Here is an 18897-nt window from a genome sequence, read left to right on the forward strand (position 1 = left end):
GCGGGCTGTGGTCATGGAAGCCAAAGCCTTCCCGATGACACCAGCTCCGCAATCTTTGGTTCACTGCGTGGATCCTCCTCTCCCTCCTCAGCCCATAGCCCGAGACTGGGAGGATCGACGAAAACACCACCTGAGCTCCATCAAAGCCCTAATTACCTAATATCAGACCTAATTACCATTCTATTTTAGGCAATGTTAACAGTTATGCCTATAATTAAGATTGCTTCACACTTTCAGAAAGCTCTTTTCAGTTGCTTATACTTTTGTCAAATATAAAGCATTCAAGCTGTATTTTTTGTGGTGGGTATCTCTGGACTGAATTCTTGGGAGAAAGTTTAAGTAAAAATTATTTCATGCCTCATTTATCTGAAACTATAGAAAAATCAGTGCTGCCCATAGTACAGAGTTGTTACTAACTCCTCCAAATAGTGGGGACTTGAAATTTGGCAAGGTGTTTCCACTGATGTCCCTAGGTGCCTTTTGCTGTCCTTGTGAAAATCCACTGGAACCTGACCAAGTCTATAAAAACCTCTGAGAATCTGAGTTCTTATCATCAGATGTTTGTTAGGAGACAATGGACAAAAAAACTCTTCAAACGTTTCATCTGCACAGACCCTGTTCCAGTTCCTTACATCTTGGTAACGGATCATACTTACAATCTTCATAGAAAGAATTGAGCATGGTTCACATCAGTACTGCAGAACTGAACCAGTCTTTTCCCGTGGTAGTTTTTCTAGGCCTGCTGAATGTTGTCATGATGCTGGGTATAAATACTGAGAACAAAGAAACTCTCTCCCCCCCAGCTAATGCATTTTTCAGTACCTCAACAGTGTAGAGGAGTCCTGTAGCAAAAAATAGTATATGATACTGTAATTGAAGACAGGAGCATACTTAAAGTACACAGGGGCTAAACAGAGGATACACAGGCAACCCTAATTCTGGCATTTCTTGACTTTGCAAACTAAAGATTCTTTTAATGTGGGTTTTTTTTGCATTAATTCTCTATATATAATTAATTCTTTTAATGTGGGTTTTTTTTTGTTTTTTGCATTAATTCTATATATGTAAAAGCCTTACTCTGTCAGTCCATAATGCTTTATTCACACTCTGATTGATTTTCTCAGCAGCCATTCAGAGTGCTCCAAAAGCATTCCAGACAGGAGGCAGTGGCATGGTGGAGTACCACCATGGCAGGGAACGAGCGGATCGGGGGGCGAGGCCAGCACTGCTAGCCTTGCTCTCCCCCCCTCCTCCCCAGCCTTGCTCTCTAGAGGCAGCAGCGGCATGGGGTACTAGTCGAGGGGGATGGAGGGGATAGCGGGGCAGTCTTCCCCCTGACTCCTTGCTCCTTGAAGGTGGTGGCGGCACGAGGGGGGGAACAGGGTCGGGCCCCTGCTGGCCTAGCTCCCTCCCCCCCGGCCCTGCTCCTTACAGGCAGCGTCAGCATGGGGTGCGGGATGGAGGGGATGGCAGGGCAAGCTTCCCCATTGCCCCCCTGCTCCTTGAAGGTGACAGTGATGCAAGGGGGGGAACAGGGTTGGGTCCACCATGCGTGGGGGGGAACTGGGTCAGGCCATGGTGGCAGGGTGGGGGAATGGGTTCGGGCCAGCCATAAACCAAATGAGAAGGGACCTGGTGAGGGGACTGCAGGTCCTTGACCACCTGGGCAATAACAATCATTACCTGATGGATTTCACTATTCAACGCAGGGTGTCAAGGGCTTACACCAAAGCCAATGCCCTTGACTTCAGAAGGGCCAATTTCAATGAGTTTAGGAGACTAGTGGGGGAGGCACTGAGAGCCCAGAAGGTAGAGGAGATGGGAGTCCATGAGGGATGGTTGTACCTTAAGGGGGTGATCCTCCAAGCCCAAAGGATAACAGTCCCTGAGAGAAGCAAGGGGGGTAAGAGTGCTCAGAAACCCCCTTGGTTCAGCAAGGGCATTCAGCAATGCCTGAGGACTAAAAGCGGGGTGTACAACCAGTGGAAGGGAGGAGCTATCACCAAGGAGGAGTACTCCTCCTCAGCCCGTGAGTGTAGGAGGGCTATTAGAAAGGCCAGGGCAGAGATGGAACTCAGGCTAGTGTCCAGGATTAAGGAAAATAAAAAGTCCTTTTTCAAGTACTTTGGGAGCAAGAAGAGGGCACCAGGCAATGTAGGGCCCCTGCAAGATACAAATGGTAACCTTGTGGCTACGCCAGATAAGAAAGCTGATATTTTTAACAGTTTCTTTGCCTCTGTTTTCTTGAACAGGGACCGGGACATCCCACGTACCAGAGGTAGGGACAATCTTGGGGATAGCTCTGTCAGGTGTTCAGTCAGCGCAGATGTAGTTAGGGATCTTCTGGAAGGGCTAGACATTTTTACATCTTCAGGTCCAGATGCCCTCCTCCCAAGGGTGTTGAGGGAGCTGACAGGGGTCATTGTGGAGCCCTTGGCCTGCCTGTATGAGCATTCGTGGTCATCTGGCCAGGTGCCGGGGGATTGGAAACTGGCTAATGTGGTCCCAATTTTCAAGAAAGAGAGGAAGGAGGACCCAGGTAACTATAGGGCTGTAAGCCTCACCTTGGTGCTTGGGAAGATCTTGGAGAGAATCATCAAGGAGCACATCTGTGGGGGGCCAGCAGGGGAGATCATTCTCAGGGGCAATCAGCATGAGTTCATCAAAGGCAGGTCCTACCTGACCAACCTGGTTGCCTTTTATGACCAGGTGACTAAATCCTTGGATGATGGTGTCACTGTGGACGTAGTCTTTCTAGACTTTAACAAGGCCTTTGACACTGTCTCTCACCTCATCCTCATCAATAAATTATGCAACTGTGGCATAGGTAAAAAATTGGCTGATGGGGCACACCCAGAGAGTAGTGGTGGACGGATTGTACTCAGCCTGGCGAGATGTGAGCAGTGGGGTACCCCAGGGCTCAGTCCTCGGGCCCACACTGGTTGACATCTTCATCAGCGACTTGGATGAGGGGGTGGAAAACACGCTGTCCAAGTTTGCTGATGACACTAAGATGTGGGGCGAGGTGGACACACTTGAAGGGAGAGGGAGGCTGCAAATAGATCTAGACAGACTACAAAAGTGGGCAGATGAGAATAGGATGGAGTTCAATGTAGACAAACGCAGGGTGCTGCACCTTGGGAGAAGGAATCCACAGCATACATACAGGCTGGGGAGTTCTCCTCTTGAAAGCACAGAGGCAGAATGAGATCTTGGAGTCATTATTGACTCCAAGATGAACCTGAGCCACCAATGCCAGACCGCAGCCAGCAAGGCCAGCCATACCTTGTCATGCATCCAAAGGTGCATCTCAAGCTGGTCCAGAGAGGTGATCCTCCCCCTCTATGTGACTTTGGTCAGGTTGCAATTGGTGTACTGTGTCCAGTACTGGGCACTGTACTTTAAAAAGGACGTTGCCAGCCTGGAGAGGGGTCAGAGGAGGGCCACCCGCTTGGTGAGAGGGCAGCAGGACAGGCCGTATGAAGAGAGACTGAGGGACCTGAACCTGTTCAGCCTCAGCAAGAGGAGACTGAGGGGGGACCTGGTGGCTGCCTACAAACTTGTCAGGGGAGATCAACAGCAAATAGGTAGAGCCCTTTTCTCCCCAGCAGCACCTGGGGTGACGAGGAACAATGGTAATAAGCTGATAGAGAATAGGTCTAGGTTAGAGATCAGAAGGCAATATTTTACAGTCAGAGTGGCCAGAATCTGGAACCAACTTCCCAGGGAGTGGTCCTCGCCCCTACCTTGGGCAAATTCAAGAGGAGGTTGGATGATCACCTGTCTGGGGTCTTGTGAACCCAGCATTCATTCCTGCCTGTGGCAGGGGGTCAGGCTAGATGATCTGTTCAGGTCCCTCCTGACCCTAGCTACTATGAAACTATTTATGTCCATCTCTTAGATCTGAGTTCTCTGGAACTTCCCTGGATTGCCTTTTTTCCCTGGGAACAGTTAATGGAGAACTCAGGGGATCCAAGATATTTATCAACAGTGCTCCCTTGACCCAAGTCATTGTCTGCTGAGGAGTTTTGTGTTCTGTTTTTCACTTATTTTTAGTCTCCAACAGCTCCTGTACATTTCACAGTCAATGTTAACCTTTTGTATTTGTTCATCTGTATGTGTAAACTGCTTAATAATTCACCCCCTCAGAACTCTGCATAAAACCAGGCTCACTATCTTCTACCTATCTCATTCTGAATTTGTTCTTAACTGCTAGCTCATAGAACTTGCACCCTTTTTCAACATTCAAATAAGTTTCTAAAATTTCTGGTATGGAGGAAGGAGGAGATCCTTTTTCAGCACATTCTACAAACTTCTAGCAGATTTCTAAGCAAGAACCTATTTTTTTTCTTTTCCCCTGTAGAACACTGACTTGATAGGATGACTTTTCCTTTAAAATAATTTTCCAAACATTTTAAAATCAGCCAGTGATTTGAGGTGTGTCACTTCTGTTCTAGGCTTTTTTAATTGTAATTTTTGCAGACACTAGAATGTGAGGATCAATTTTTTGTGACTCACCTATTTCAGAGTTCTCATTAAGATTTAGTAAGAACACTAAGGGGCTATCTGATAGCTGGCATCCTATTATTTCCCTTACCAAGTATTCAACTTATTTCCCAAACAGTTTGATTCTGGAACATGTCTACCATATGTGGTAGAATCCTCCCAGGTGATCACACTCTCTCTAAAACTTCCCTATTACTGTGCCATAAATTCATTAAATTGCAAGTGGGATGAAGTACTGTGTTCACTTAAATCCAAGATGAAGTTTTTTCCCCACTTAACATGGGGGGAAAAGCCCCTCATCTTGGATTTGAGTACAAGGCTCAAAGCCAGGCAGACAATGGCTGAGACTCTGCCCCAGACCTGGGGTTGGGGCCAGAGCTGCAGGTGCTGCCTGCCTCTGGGCTCCTTCTTACCTGCCGCCTCTACCTTCATAGTCTCCGCTCCACCACCTACCCACCACAGCCTCTGGCCCTTCTGCCTGTGACCCCGCTTCCTCCTCCCACCCCCCACTTCCCTCCCACTCTCTCTTCCCTCTGACTCCAGTTCTGGCAGGCTTGGGCCTGGTACCAGCTCTGGCTGCAGCCTAACTCTGTACAAGCAGCATTGGCAGCCTAGGCTGGGGCCGGAGCTGCCATGCTACCACCACTACTACAGGGTCAGGCTGAAGGTGGCATGAATATGTAGTGTGTCCCAGACTGATGTGGGGCCTGAGCATGCAGGAGTAGAAGCAAGAGTAAGCAGCAATGGGTGGGGGCAGGAGAGGGGAGGCCATGGGGGGTGGGGGAGATGGGAAGAAGGGGGACCTAAAGTTGCAGGGGAAGGCAAGTATGGGACAAGGGATGTGTGAGGGGCAGGTTATGAGGGGACAAGTGGTAGGGGTGTGCAGGTGGCAGGGGACAAGTTGGCGGGATAAGGGGCAGAGGTCAAGCCCCACTGCCTGTCTTCCACTGCCTCCCCACTGCCTGCCCCACTACCACCTTTCCCAACCTGCTCTCTGCTGCCTGCTGTCCTACTGCCTACCAAACTGCTTGCCTCCCTACTGTCTTCCTACCACCTGCCCCTTTCCACTGCTTTCTTCACTGCACTGAGGGAGAGGAATCAATTTAAGATGGCCCTTTAATGGTTAGATTTTGTACAAGGAAAATTGTAGCAAATTTATACATTTTCCTTGTTTAGAATCTAATTATTGGGGGTCATCTTGAATTCAGGGTCGTTTTGGGTTTGGGCAAATATGGTATCATCAATATAGACTTTTAGTTGTTTTTTTTTATTGGCATACAGGTTGATGTGTGAGGACTGTTGTTCCATATGATCTCCTCTTCTTCATCACTAATTTCTCATCCAATTTCTATAGACCATTTGTCATAAACAATGTTTTCCTCTACATGGCAATTTAAAATTGCCATATATAACACAGATAATAGATCTGTGTGTTTCATAGGTTTAAACAATATTTTCTCAAATTCTATCAAATTTCTATGTAGAATTCACTCTCTTTGGAGATGTGTCAGAAGTTAGATTTTAATGGTTCTTGTGGTATGTTGTATTGCTTCAAATGATCTGAATATTTTCCCTGTTTTCAAGAAGGGGAGGAAGGAGGACCTGGGTAATTATAGGCCCCTGCAGGTCCCTGTACTGCTGCCACTTGCCATGGCCTTCTGGCTGCTCCCCCTGCTTCTGCCTGCACTACTGCTGCTTTCCATGGCCCTGCTGCTGCTCCCTGCATTGCTCCCTATGCTTCTCCTGCTTCCCACAGCCTCCCCACCACCCCTGCTTCCCTCCACCCCCCTGCCCGCTGTTTCCCATTCTGGCTCCAGTCCAGCCTGGCCAGCAGCATGTAGCTCCCAGCTGCTGAGCTGATCACAGTGTTTTTCCCCCCCCTCCCTCTGTCTGATCTTATCTTACTTTCCACATGGATGGAGGGAGGCAGGGAACAGCCCCAGGTCCATGAGGCCCGAAGCCGCAGAGGCTTCTGGTTGAGGGCTGGGATTGGAGCAAGGTAGAGGCCTGGGGGTGGGGTGGAGCCGGGCCAGCTTTGCTGCTCAGCAGCTGGGTCCTGCCGCTGGCTCCCCCTCAGTCCTGCTGCTGCTGGCTGCCTGTCATCTTTGACAGGAAGCCATGGACTGATAAAATTTATTTTCTAAAATTTTTAAAATTTCCCATGGGCTGGATAGAGTGGCTTGGAGGGCTGAATCTGGCCTGCAGGCCGTATTTTGCCTGCCCCTGAGCTAACCTTGCTTAGGGCAGTTTTGCTGTCTGCTAGCTGTTCCTGGTCTCTCTTCTTCTATTTCACAGCTTTGGACATCCTTTAGCTCTTTTCAGAATCATAGATCCAACTATGAAGACTAGTCTTCAGCCACAGCTAGGGTTTCAGCTTTAGTAAAGCAGGAAAGGGAGGGTGAGTCATCTGAAGATTAGGCTACTTCCCTTTCATATGCAGCCATAACTCTTTTTTACCTTCATTCTTCCTTTTGAAAACATATTATATTATGCCATGCGTTGTATGTGAGAAAAGATAGTATATTGAATTTGACTTGCAAGATGTCTTTAACCATGGTAGAACTCAGTTCTTCTGTCCTTTCTCACGTCCATTGCTAAGAGTCGCACTGAAATCACTAGAGATACTCTCAGAGCAATGTAATATCCAGAGTGAGATAAAAGAGAGAATAGGGCTAAAATAAATATATGAGAGAGATTTTTTTCTCTATTTCCCTGTTCCTTTCTTCACTAATGTCACAAAGAGATGCCTGTGGTATCAAAAATCAGCATGGAAGCCCATAGTAGCTCAGAAAATCATTGGACAGCAATGCATTTATCAGACAGTAGGAGGAAGATATGATGTAAGAGAGAGTTGATTTTTGTTGACAGCAGCAGTGATGTAGATGGTTTATTTTAGCTTTAATGGGGAAGTGAAAGAATTCAATTGATATTTATGGTAGTTTGCCAAATTTTGGATGCAATTTTCTATTGTAATGTGCTTTTTTAAAAATTAATTGAGTCAGTTCCAGCTCTCATATAGATTTAGGTTAGCATGTCTGTCATTATCACATATTGAAGCAGTAGTGGTAGTTTGTAAGTTAAATTTTGCAATAAGCAAAATTAAAATATGATCTTATCAGATTTGAATTTTGCTTATTTTCTATAGGTTGCTATTGGTGATGTGTTTGCTTTCTTTCATAGCCAGTACTCTGGCCTGTACTTTTCAATAAGATAAATGTGTTGCTAGTTAACTTACACCGTATCCTAAAGACACAGTTTGTAATTGCATAATTAGGAACAGAAAAGTGATATAGCCATTGGTCTGAATAGAGAATCTTGTGAACTCTACCAGTCCTGCATGGTGGATTGTGCCTTGGAAATTGTAGCTCCATAATGGCTTTTTGGGGGAGTATGCACGCTGCATTCAGCTGCCAGCCAGCACTGGAAGCTAGCATTTTTTGCAGGGGGAAGGACATTTGTCCAGGCCACTTTCCCATCCTCCTTATGTCACTAAGTTTATGGGACAAAACCATGCCTTCAAGTGTAGGGACTGCTGTTGTTGCTAAGATTTTATGTGGAAACTACTGAGGAAGGAAAGAAGAGACTACCTCTAAGGATGAGATGGTCTAATTTTCATCTCTCTCTCCTTTTTTTTTTGCTAGTGGGAATGCTTGCTGTTTCTACCACAAGGCTTTAAATTTGGTGAGTCAGAAGAATAAACTGAAGGATGCCATCTGAGAGGTGCCTCAGGTATGGTACTTAATAACCGTTCTGGGAGTCATTCTCATTTAGCATGATATTCATTGAAGCATCAGCTGGTATGTGATGAATGACTGAAATGAACACTTTTGTCAGCATGTCGCTAAATTGTAACTTGCATTAGATTACTATATGTGTTAATGTTATCAGTAGCAATAGCTTAATATGTTGTATGTGAGTCAGCAATCTCTTCCAGCTTCCAGTTATTTCCCTTCATCCTTTAAGTTCTTGCCTATGCTGGTATTTTTCTGATTCTGGTAGTCAACAGTCAGCTGATGATAGCCTTGCATGCCCAGTATGTAGGCAAAGAAATCCCTGATCTACACTTGTGGAATCAATCAGGATTTTGCCATGATGCAGCCCTGCTGGTGGTTAATAGCAGGGGTTTGGGGCAAATTTTATGCAGTCATGCAGTCAAGAACAAACTCTTCCTTGAACAATGAATGGCTTCAAGGAAGTTATATTTGTAGGCACCATCTTCCTACCCTCATGAAGTCTCTTATTGTCATTTTTATCATTCTTCATTCATTTGCCACCTTGGCCTTTTCCTTTATTTGTATTGCTCACTGTCTCCTTGACTTAAGGCAGTTCTTGCTTAATTCATTTTGGGAACAGTTGTGCAAACAATGCTATACATTTACTGACTGTAGTCCCCAGGGGATGATCTGGGAGCTGAGTATCTGCCAGATTCAGCAGCATCTGCACTATACTGTCTTTTTCCTTCCCATGCCCTCAACACCTGAAGATCCTTTCATGCAAGAGGAATCATGAACTGCCCTGCTCTGCTGATTTAGGGGTACTTTGTATAGCATCCATGAATGAGTTTTTATGATTTTAAGTGCCACAAATAGGCGCTTACTGTCTAACTGTACATGTAATTATAATTAGGCATGTCCAAATACTGAATTTTCTGCTTGACCTTCAAACTGAAAATTTGGAAAAAAGAAGTCTATTTGGTTTGAGATGCATTTTTCTTTTTTTTAAAGTTACCTTTTTTTGCCTAAGTGAATTTGTCTTGCATCTCCCACTTCCAACAAGAATACTGTCTAGTTATGGCTATTGGGAGGGGAGTGGGGGAAGGAAGGAAAAGGGGAAGAGTCTCTGTTTTACTTTGTATACATAATTGAACAGTTGTTGAACAGGGAGAGTCTCTCAGCGAATATTTAAGTATTCTGGGGAAAGTAGATCAGCTCCAACAAGAGGTAACAAAGGTGGACTTGCCTTAGAATACTCTATGGTTAGAGCAGTTGTTCATGGGAGTTAGATGTCTTGAAGACCTTGATTCATACCCTCTTTGGCAAAGGTGGAAATTGAAGACCTCTCATATCCTGGGTGACTCCTAAATCTCTGCTGTTAGATAAAAAAAGGGGAAGTCATGATAGTGGTATCTTCTACTCCTCCTTAAACAGTATTGTGAATCCATCTCCTAAATTTTGTCAACAGCTTAGGGAAACCTCAAATTGCATTTTTTGGGGTTAAATTTCTTGTCTCCTTCCAAAAAAGGACATGGCTTTGGTTATAATGGGTGTCTAAACAAGTGCAGTGAAGCTGCTCCAACATAGCACATCGGAGCAGACTCAATTAAGTGCCCCCACCCTCTCCCAGAGCATGTGTATAAATGCCCGGTCAGACTAACCATAAAAGTTGACCTTGCTGCATGGAAAATATATGCACCCTTTTTTATTTTTTCAGTTTTCTTATATGCCTAGTTTATGGCCTAAAACAAAAACATGTTTTGTTCCTATTAGAAGAGGAGAAGGAAGCTGAAATATGAGCATGCTGTGTTTGGTTGTTCTTCATGCATCAGCAACAGAATTGCCAGTTAGGCTTTGATTTGAGAGTCTTTATTGGTGGTGATAAGGAATGATGATCAAAGAACACAATTTAATTTTTTTTTCCAGATACCAAGTTGAGCTTGCATTACTGACTGCATAAAATAATTAATCTTGATTTGCCTTAGCAATGTTGTTTTGGAAGTTATAGAAGGAGAATTCAGTGTAAAAATGATCTGCTGTATGAGGTTGTATTTCTTGATAACTGTACTTTTGTTTCAGTGTATAAATAAGGTTTAGCACACAAAATATATTGAAATGAGTTTGCTCTGATAAATAAAAAGAATGGAGAAAGAAAAATCTACACACAGAGTGTGACAGGGCCACTATTTATTAATATATTTGTGAGTTACAACATGCTTTAAATTTCCTGCAGTGGAGGGACATAAATCAGATTTATGTTGCTTGAGAAATACAGAAGTTTGGGGCTCCAAAGGTTTATCTTAATACAAGGGGGTTATATGGAGACATTAAAACATACCTTTGTACAGAAGGTTTGTATTGGTTCTTAAAATTTTGTGTAGGATTTACCTAAAGTCTTAACAATCTACCAGATAGCCCTCTGGCTGTTTTAAGTCACTCAAAAGGTAAACAGCTAATATTTTATTATTCTCTTCATATTAAACATCAAGCCAGTGTTTATCTATTTTAAAATATGCTGATATTTCAAATCTAGTTTTATTGGTAGAGACCACTTTTACCATATTAAAAATAAATGCAGATACAACTTGGTACCACAAATCTGCTTTCAGTAAAGCCTTAGTGTCCTATATATTTCTTTTAGTGACACAAGGTATAATATAACTATTTTGGTAGTTCAACAAGGTAATGTACCTAAGAAAAAAGAAAAGAAATTTTTTTCCTGGCTTGTGCACCATAAGCTTAAATAAAAGCAATGTTCAGTTGCAGAAATTGTTATAGGTCATATACTTATGAGCCAGACAGTTTGTGAGCTAGTTTATATATACATATCCAATTCATATGGCTTGGCTTCTTATCTGTTGCCCCATGATAAGATTATAAAGGTTTTGGGCTTCATCCTCTTCTCACTTTAACTCCTGGTATACATCACAATTAAACCTGCTGTTGTGGTTCAGGTAGAATATTTGCCTGCGATGTGGGAGATTTGATTGAGGTTTGAGTCCCAGATGTGCATGTAACTACAGTCATTAAGGCAACAGAAGTCTGGACTTGGTCTGGTGTCTGGATACTGTCTCAGTGGCCTAAAGGGGGGGGGGGGATGAAGGTCTGGATACCCCCACCCCTGCCTAGGTGTATGCGTCAAAGGTCCTGGCGGCTTCTCATGCATACACCATGATCCAGTTGCCTGCTACATCATGATTAACTCTTCTGAACCCCATTGAACCCCACAGAAGTATAAGGAACAAATGAGTCAGGCCATTTGAGTTATTTGTAATGCAACATATTTACTTGAATGTGCTTTCTACCAAATTAATAGTACCTATGTTACGTAGGACATCCTCTTTGCTGAATAGATCACATGCAAGTTTATTTCTGCTTGATCTGAAAGAAACTGCTTTTTTCTAGCACTTATGAGCAATGTTGATTACCAAGTCTTAGAGATGGGTCTTACCTTTGATGACAGATTCCATTTCTTTCCTTCATTTGCAGTATTCAAGAAATGCTGACAGGTCAGAGGCTTTGCCAGTCCAATTCCCATAATGATGCTGTCTTGGCAGCCCTGAACCAACAGAGAAGTGATGGCATACTCTGTGATGTCACTCTCATTGCAGAGGAACAGAAATTCCATGCACATAAGGCAGTCCTTGCAGCTTGCAGTGACTACTTCCGAGTAAGTTTGATGCATTTTTGTCTCTTCAATAAAAATAACCAAGAATGACATAATTTGAGGGGCCACTTAGGGAGTTTTGGTGAGTTGTCGTGGGCCAGGTTAGGCCCCCCGGGCCTGATCCCTGGCCCACAACAGCTCACCAAAACTCTTTAAGTGGCTTTGCCATGTGATCAGCCAGGAGGATGGGATGAGGGAGCAGCAACCAGGAGTGGGACATATGAGTGGGCAGGGCTGGGTTGGGGCTAGGATCAGGATTTCAGGGCCTTGACAGCATCAGGCCAGGGCCCAGGGCAGAGCTGCGATCCGCTGCCTGCATGGCCCAACAGGCTCTGTTTTCATGAGAAGGGGCATGTGGTGAGTGAATTGCAGCTCTGCCTCAGGCCCCACCCCATGCTGTCACCACCCAGTGATCCCAGGGTCCCTATGGAAACTGGCCTAGGATCTGGGAGGGCACGGTGTGCTCGGCTGGGCAGAAGGGTTGGGGCCATGAGTGGGTGGAGAGCAGCATCCAGGAGTGGGATGGGTGGGCGGGGCTGGCGCTGGGATCAGGACTTGACAGGCTGAATCTGGATCACAGGCTATATTTTGCTCACCCCCGGTCTAAACTAGTGGTTTCACAGTTTCATAGTTTGTAGGGTTGGAAGGGACCTGAGCAGATCATCCAGTCCGACCCTTTGTCATGGCAGAAAAGAGTACTGGGGTCAAAGGACCCTGGGAAGGTGTTCATCCAGCCTCCTCTTAAAGACCCCCAGGGTAGGAGCCAGGTGTTCAACCTTTTTGCCCAGAGGGCTGGATTTGCAGTGCCTGGTCTCTCTGTAGGATGGATCCAGCTGGTGTTCCCGATCTGGTGCCTCGGGTGGGCACTACAGGCAGCGTCTGGCCTCAGACAGTGGGATGGAGGGCAGGCTAGCCCCAGTGCAGCCCCACAGGGAAAAGGAGCTTATCCTGGCCCCACAGAGGGAAGCGGGGGCATGACCTGGCCTGGGGGGGTGGGGGAGGAGAAGAGGGAGAGACAGGAATTCCAACCTCGGTTCCCACTAATGGTCACTGCTCCCATGCTGCCAGATTTCTGGCCCTGTGGGGAGCCCTATGGGCCAGATGTGATGCATCTGCAGGCTGCATTTGGCTCATGGGCCAGAGGTTGAGCACCCTGTGGTCCTTGATTTAAAGGAATAAATTGTTTTAAAAACCCATATTCTATAACAAAATATATGTGTTTGATATTTTACCTATAATAGTTACAGCATTAAATGGCATTACAGTGACCACTTCATTCCATTAGTTTAATGATACAGTTTAAGTACCTGTGTATTGCTAGCAATTATGCATCCTTAATCATCAAAGCAGAAATTTCATTCTTCCTGACAGCCTCAGATCTTTCTGGTAGAACTGTAATTTAGATTACTATATATGTATGAAACCATGAAACCGTGAAACACTGTCAACTTGAAACAGGTTATTTTCGCTGTAATGAATTCAGTTTACTTCTCAGTTTTTAAGCATGTATTTACACTTTGCTTTCCTTTATTGCTGTGTGAAAGACTCAGCACTTCCCTCTTCAGAGGGAAGCAGAACCTTGCCAACTTGATGCTCAAGCAACGAGTGCCAGCTCGTCAGTGGCATGCTTTATTACCTCTCTTGCTCCTATGCAGCAGGAGCACTTGTTTCTTTCCCACTTCCTGGTATGTGGAGTGTTTGGGCTGTTGGGCAGGGATGGCTGTTCCATCCCTGTCTAAAGCCCAGTATTGCTCTTCCCTCCTACTTTCAGGGCCCTTCGGGTCCATGCTTCAAGGCCCTAGGTTTGGATGCATATACTTGCTATTGTTATATATGTCCCAAGGTATTTTTGAGTATGTTTGCAGTAAGGTAGAAGGGTGCCATGTGAATCCCCACCCAGACCCGCTTTCCCTTCCCCATGATAAGATTATAAAGGTTTTGGCCTTTATTTATGCCCCCCACCCCCTCACACACAGTAACTAAGGAGGTCACTATAACTAGTGCATGGAAACATGAACAGTGGGCAGCTTGCATGACCTCTATTTTAGTAAGGTGATGGGAATTGTTCTTGCTATTGCCTCGGTCCCTGGTGAATTGACTTTGAGAATGGGGCACTGATTTATCTTATTATTGCTGTTGTTTTCATCTGAGTTGTTTGATACATATTTGCCAAATTGTTATTGCAAATTCATGTCTTGCAGCCTTGTGGAAAATAAATAACAATTTTAAGATAAGTCATATTACTAATTGCTGCATAAATCATTTTGTTGAAAAGTACTGAGGGAACGATTTATGCAGCTTTTAGTAATTCGATCCACTTCAAAATTGTTAGAATTTAGTAGGGAACATCCTCCAGACTTCATATTATTGTTCAAAAGAGCAAATCATTCTTACTTAAAACAGCCACCGAATAGCTGCTATTAGTATACAAATACATTTCTAAGGAAGTTGAGAGGTATGTGGAGATTTGATTTGGATAGAATGGTAATAAGCGAGGAAGGGAATAAATGGCATATATTCAACCTTGATCATTTAAAAAAAAAACCTCAAAAAACCAAACCACAAGTCAAGCCATAGAGAGAGATACAGTTTAAAATTAATCACATTTTTAAATGAAACACATCATTTGGGTATGTTTCTTTATTTATGGGTTGTTTGATCTGGTCTGAGCCTTCACAATTCACTGGGATCATGTTTGTAGGTTTTCTTTACAACCAAAAGGCTTAAAAACTTAGCTTGCTTCTGTCCTTCCATCTGTGCTTCCATCCATCTGCCCTTCCAGCTTCTTATAGAATCTCAGAACTCCAGGTACTGGAGATCTAAAACCATATGTCATAGTATTTGCAATAAATCCATGACAGGGTGACACTTGAAAATAACATGGAAGAAGGGGCTGATCAGCTTGAACAGTCCCATGTCCACTGAGACAGAAGACGTAAGCCAAGACTTCAAGGTACATTTACTGTGCTCCAGACCAGCAGCCACAGCCATGCTGTGCTGCTTGATATGAGCTGCTTCCTAAGCCAGAAGCACATAACCATGCTCACACGGTGCTGATTGGCAGTGTTACTGTGTTCAGTAATGCTGTTTAGCTCATCCAAAGTGCTGCATGGATTCGGCTTTCCTAGAACAGCACAGCTGTTTGCAAACTCTGCTTTAGACCAGAGCACATAAATTTACTGTATAGGTGTGGTTTTATTTACCTTCATCTAATATCACAGTTGATATAAACATTCATCCTTTTGTGCCAGTTTTACCACCGTGGTCCATGGTGGTGAAGCCTTATGGCCTTGTGGAGTACTATGAAAGTTGGCAGAATTCCTTGTGGATGCAGGCTTCCAGCATGGATCCATTGGGAATGCTACTGAGTAGTCAATAAGAAGTATTTCACGGACATGGACTCTTGTTTTTTGTTTCTTTTTTTAATAGAATGGTTATCACAATATTGGGAAACTGATATGCGAGACTTTCCTCTGTAAGTTTTCATGGGTGCAGTACTGATGTGCATTTAATTCTGTATAGGTTTTCTTGCAGGGAAGAACAAGATTAGAGGTACATTTTTTCAAAATAGTTTTATGACATGTATACTTGGAAGAAAGGATTCCCCTGATGTGAAATGAAGCAGTATTTTGGAGTGAGTTTCTTTTGCTTTCATTCAACAAGACCTTAATTTTCAGTATTACTGATACCTGGTGTTTACAGGTATAGGTAGATTTTCATATTAGTAGCTCTGTAAGAAGTCTGTCCACAAACTTGTTCAATACAATCCATATATTTTGTATCAGTAGTGATTTCCAATGTGCTTGTACTTCTAACTGGTGAGAGCTGGAGTAGTTGCTGACAAAAACATATTTTATTTTCAAATAGAAGATTTTCTTCTATGTTTAAATCATTCTCTAGTCTGTGCATAGTTCTGAATATTGTATTTGATATGATGCTAACTACTTCTGTGCTGGATACCTTGTAGTCTGTTCTGAATTCTGCTTTTGGCTCTTTGTGTAATTATACTGAAAATATTTATTTTTTGACAGTTTAATATATCTATAAAATAATTATGTAAATGTTATGTGTTGGTGCTTTCTGTTAGAATTATGGTAATCAATAACTGATTTTTATGGTCAGTGGTTCAGTATTGTGCATAAAAAATACAATAGCCATCCCAGAAAGTCCATCTACACACCAAAGAAGGGAACTGTATATTCTGAGACACAGACTTCATTTTATGAAGTAAAATTATGTGCAGTTTGATCATGCAGCTCCTCCTAACTATACCAAAACAATTCAAAATTGAAATAATCATGAGAATATTCCTGAATCCCCCAAAAGAACATTGTACACTTTGTGTTCTCCTTTATTAAAATGCCTCTCAGGAGATAGTGAAAAAAAATCAAATAATAGTCGTCAGTAATCAATAATAGTCAATGGCACGGTGTCTAATTGGGAAGCGGTGTTCTACTGGGGTTCCCCATGTCTCTGTCCTTCATCCAGTATTGCTCAACAGTTTCATTAATAATTTGGAGGATGGAATTGTGTGTACACAAAACAAATTTATAGAAGACACTAAGTTGGGTTGAGTTGAAGACATTCCTGAAGGTAGGATTAGGATTCAGAATGATCTTGATAAACTGAAGAAATGGTTTGAAATCAATCAAATGAAATTCAGTAAGGACAAGTATGAAGTCGTGACCTTAATGTGGAACAGTTGCATGCACAAATACAAACTGGGGAATGACTGGCTAGGCAGTAGTATTGTAGAAAAGGACCCGAGGGTTGTGGTGAACCAGAAGCTGAAGATAAGCCAGTAATGTATTATTGCTGCAAAAATGGCCAATAACATATCTGGCAGTAGTAATACCTTTTAAATTCTACTCTATTGGCACTGATGAAGCCTCCTCTGGAGTACTGTGTCCAGTTTTGGGCACCTCACTTCAAGTGAGTTATAGCAGAAAGTGACAAAATTATTCAAAGCCTGGGAAACATGAATAATGAGGAAAGGCTGAAGGAACTGGGGCTATTCAGTCTGAAGAAGAGAAGACTAAGGAGGATTTGTTAACTGTCTTCAAATTCCTGAAGGGTGGTTATAAAGAGGATAAAGATAGATTCTTCTCTGTGGCAGCAGGTGACGGGACTAGGAACAATATTCTCAAATTTGAACAGGGAAAATTTGGGTTGGATGCTAGGAAAAACTTCTCACTAAGCAGTTAATAATTGGAACAGGCTCCCCAGAGTGGTTGTGAATCTTCATGCTTGGAAATTTTTAAGACCTAGCTACAGAGGCACTAAACTGGGATAATGAGGTCAGGGATGGTCCTGTCTTGAGCAGAGGATTGTATTAGATGCCCTCCTGAAGTCACTTCTACTCTACTAGTGTACGATTGTATAGTTACTTTTGGAATTTTCATAGTTCCTACACACAAAGAACATCTCTTCTGTGATAACTTGAAATTATTTGTTTATTTTCTATTTAGTATGACCATCTGTCCCATTTTCACTGGACTAATCCCACTTTAAACATCTATTGTGGCTAAATAAATACTTGTCTCCTGTTTGACTGAATGCAGCAGTAGTGCTCTCCACCCAGGAATGTGTTATAGTGGGTTGGTGGTTCTCTGGCATCCCAGGCCAGGTACAGAAGTTACACTAATTGTGCGGTAAGCTTGTAGAAAGCTCTGTACAGCTGTAAACAAACAGACAAGGCACAAAAAACACTGTAAAAATGGCAGATGCCACTCTAAAATAACCCTGATGGATGTGGTATCAGACTTCAGCACTGTAGTTTAGAGTGCCATAACGAACATCTGTACCAGATCCCATCATGACTTGGGTTGCATTTTGCCAGCAATCCATGGGTACCGTGCTCACCCCTGCCTCCTAGAGTGGTGCTTTAGCCTCAGCCAGAGCTTATGTAGTCTGTCCAAGCACCAGGCTGGCCCTGCCCCTAGACTGTCACTGAAAAGAGTTAGTGAAGCTTCTGTCCCCAGGCCCACCAGTGTCCTCTCTCTGGTTAGCATAGGTCCATCCACACAAAGAAAACTGCTTTTTGCTGAATTTCTCTTATTGCATCTCTTCATGGGTGCAGTTCAGCAAGGGCTCAGTGTGGGTCAGCTGCTAGGTTGCCTCTGTTCACAGTTAATCTGTCTTAAGAATTGATTCATTTGCACTGATTTCTGGCAGTGGGCAAGTTTCCTAATGGATGTGAAGCTTTTGACATAAAATTGTGTGTAACTCCTGGCTATTTATTTAACACAGTTCAGAATGGCATCGAGATACATTTAGTGATGAAAATGCCCTCTAAACCTAGCCCCTGCCAGGGTACTTAGTAGTTCTGTAACACTGTCAAATTGTATTGTTGTTTTCAAATGCTGTTACAGAGTCCCTGGCATTGACAGGGACCCTAACTCCTATTACTATAAAAAAATATATTTAAACATGCTCAAAATGTACAGCAGCACACCTATGCATACTAATACGTAGCATCGCTGTTTCCCAACTTTTCTGGGGAAACCAAATCTATGTGTAAAATGTAGAAGGTGAGAAGTAGTACAGGATGCAGGACCAGAAACCCATGAGTCCAGTCATAGACACAAAGCCCCAGAAACTTTGAATGCATTCAATAGCTTTCTGTCAAGTGCACATGGTTCCAAACCATTACTCGAGTGACCAGAATTATTCGAAGTTGGCTTTAAGACAAGAAGTGCTTCTTTATGGACTGTTTCAGACAGTCTATTACAGAGTTTGAGGTATGCTGCCAGGAGTCCAACTGATACATCCATAGGGCAGCAGCTAGCTCTGGGAACTTGGGTTTTGTTGAGCTATCACACTTTTTTTTTTATTAGTTACCATTTTACAGTTGTCACTTCTCCTGGCTATATGAATAATAATATCCAATGGCCTTAATGTTTCATAGTTTCATAGTTTCTAGGGTCGGAAGCGACCTGAGCAGATCATCTAGTCCGACCCCCTGCCATGGCAGGAAAGAATACCGGGGTCAAATGACCCCAGCAAGATGTT

At 43.4% G+C, this 18897-nt stretch overlaps 1 protein-coding gene across 1 annotated transcript in view; it reads left to right on the forward strand.

Moving 5' to 3' along the window:
- The window catches only part of KLHL32 (kelch like family member 32), a 230349-nt gene that overhangs the window by 53296 nt on the left and 158156 nt on the right, over window positions 1–18897 (forward strand). Inside the window, exons 2-3 of the mRNA XM_019537781.1 lie at window positions 8148–8235; window positions 11709–11889. Coding sequence (XP_019393326.1) covers window positions 8213–8235; window positions 11709–11889 — 204 coding nt within the window. The 5' untranslated portion in view covers window positions 8148–8212. The remainder of the gene's footprint in view (window positions 1–8147; window positions 8236–11708; window positions 11890–18897) is intronic.

Source organism: Crocodylus porosus, unplaced genomic scaffold (assembly GCF_001723895.1).
Source record: "Crocodylus porosus isolate Cpor-Errol unplaced genomic scaffold, CroPor_comp1, whole genome shotgun sequence".
In the NCBI taxonomy this organism is placed as follows: domain Eukaryota; kingdom Metazoa; phylum Chordata; order Crocodylia; family Crocodylidae; genus Crocodylus; species Crocodylus porosus.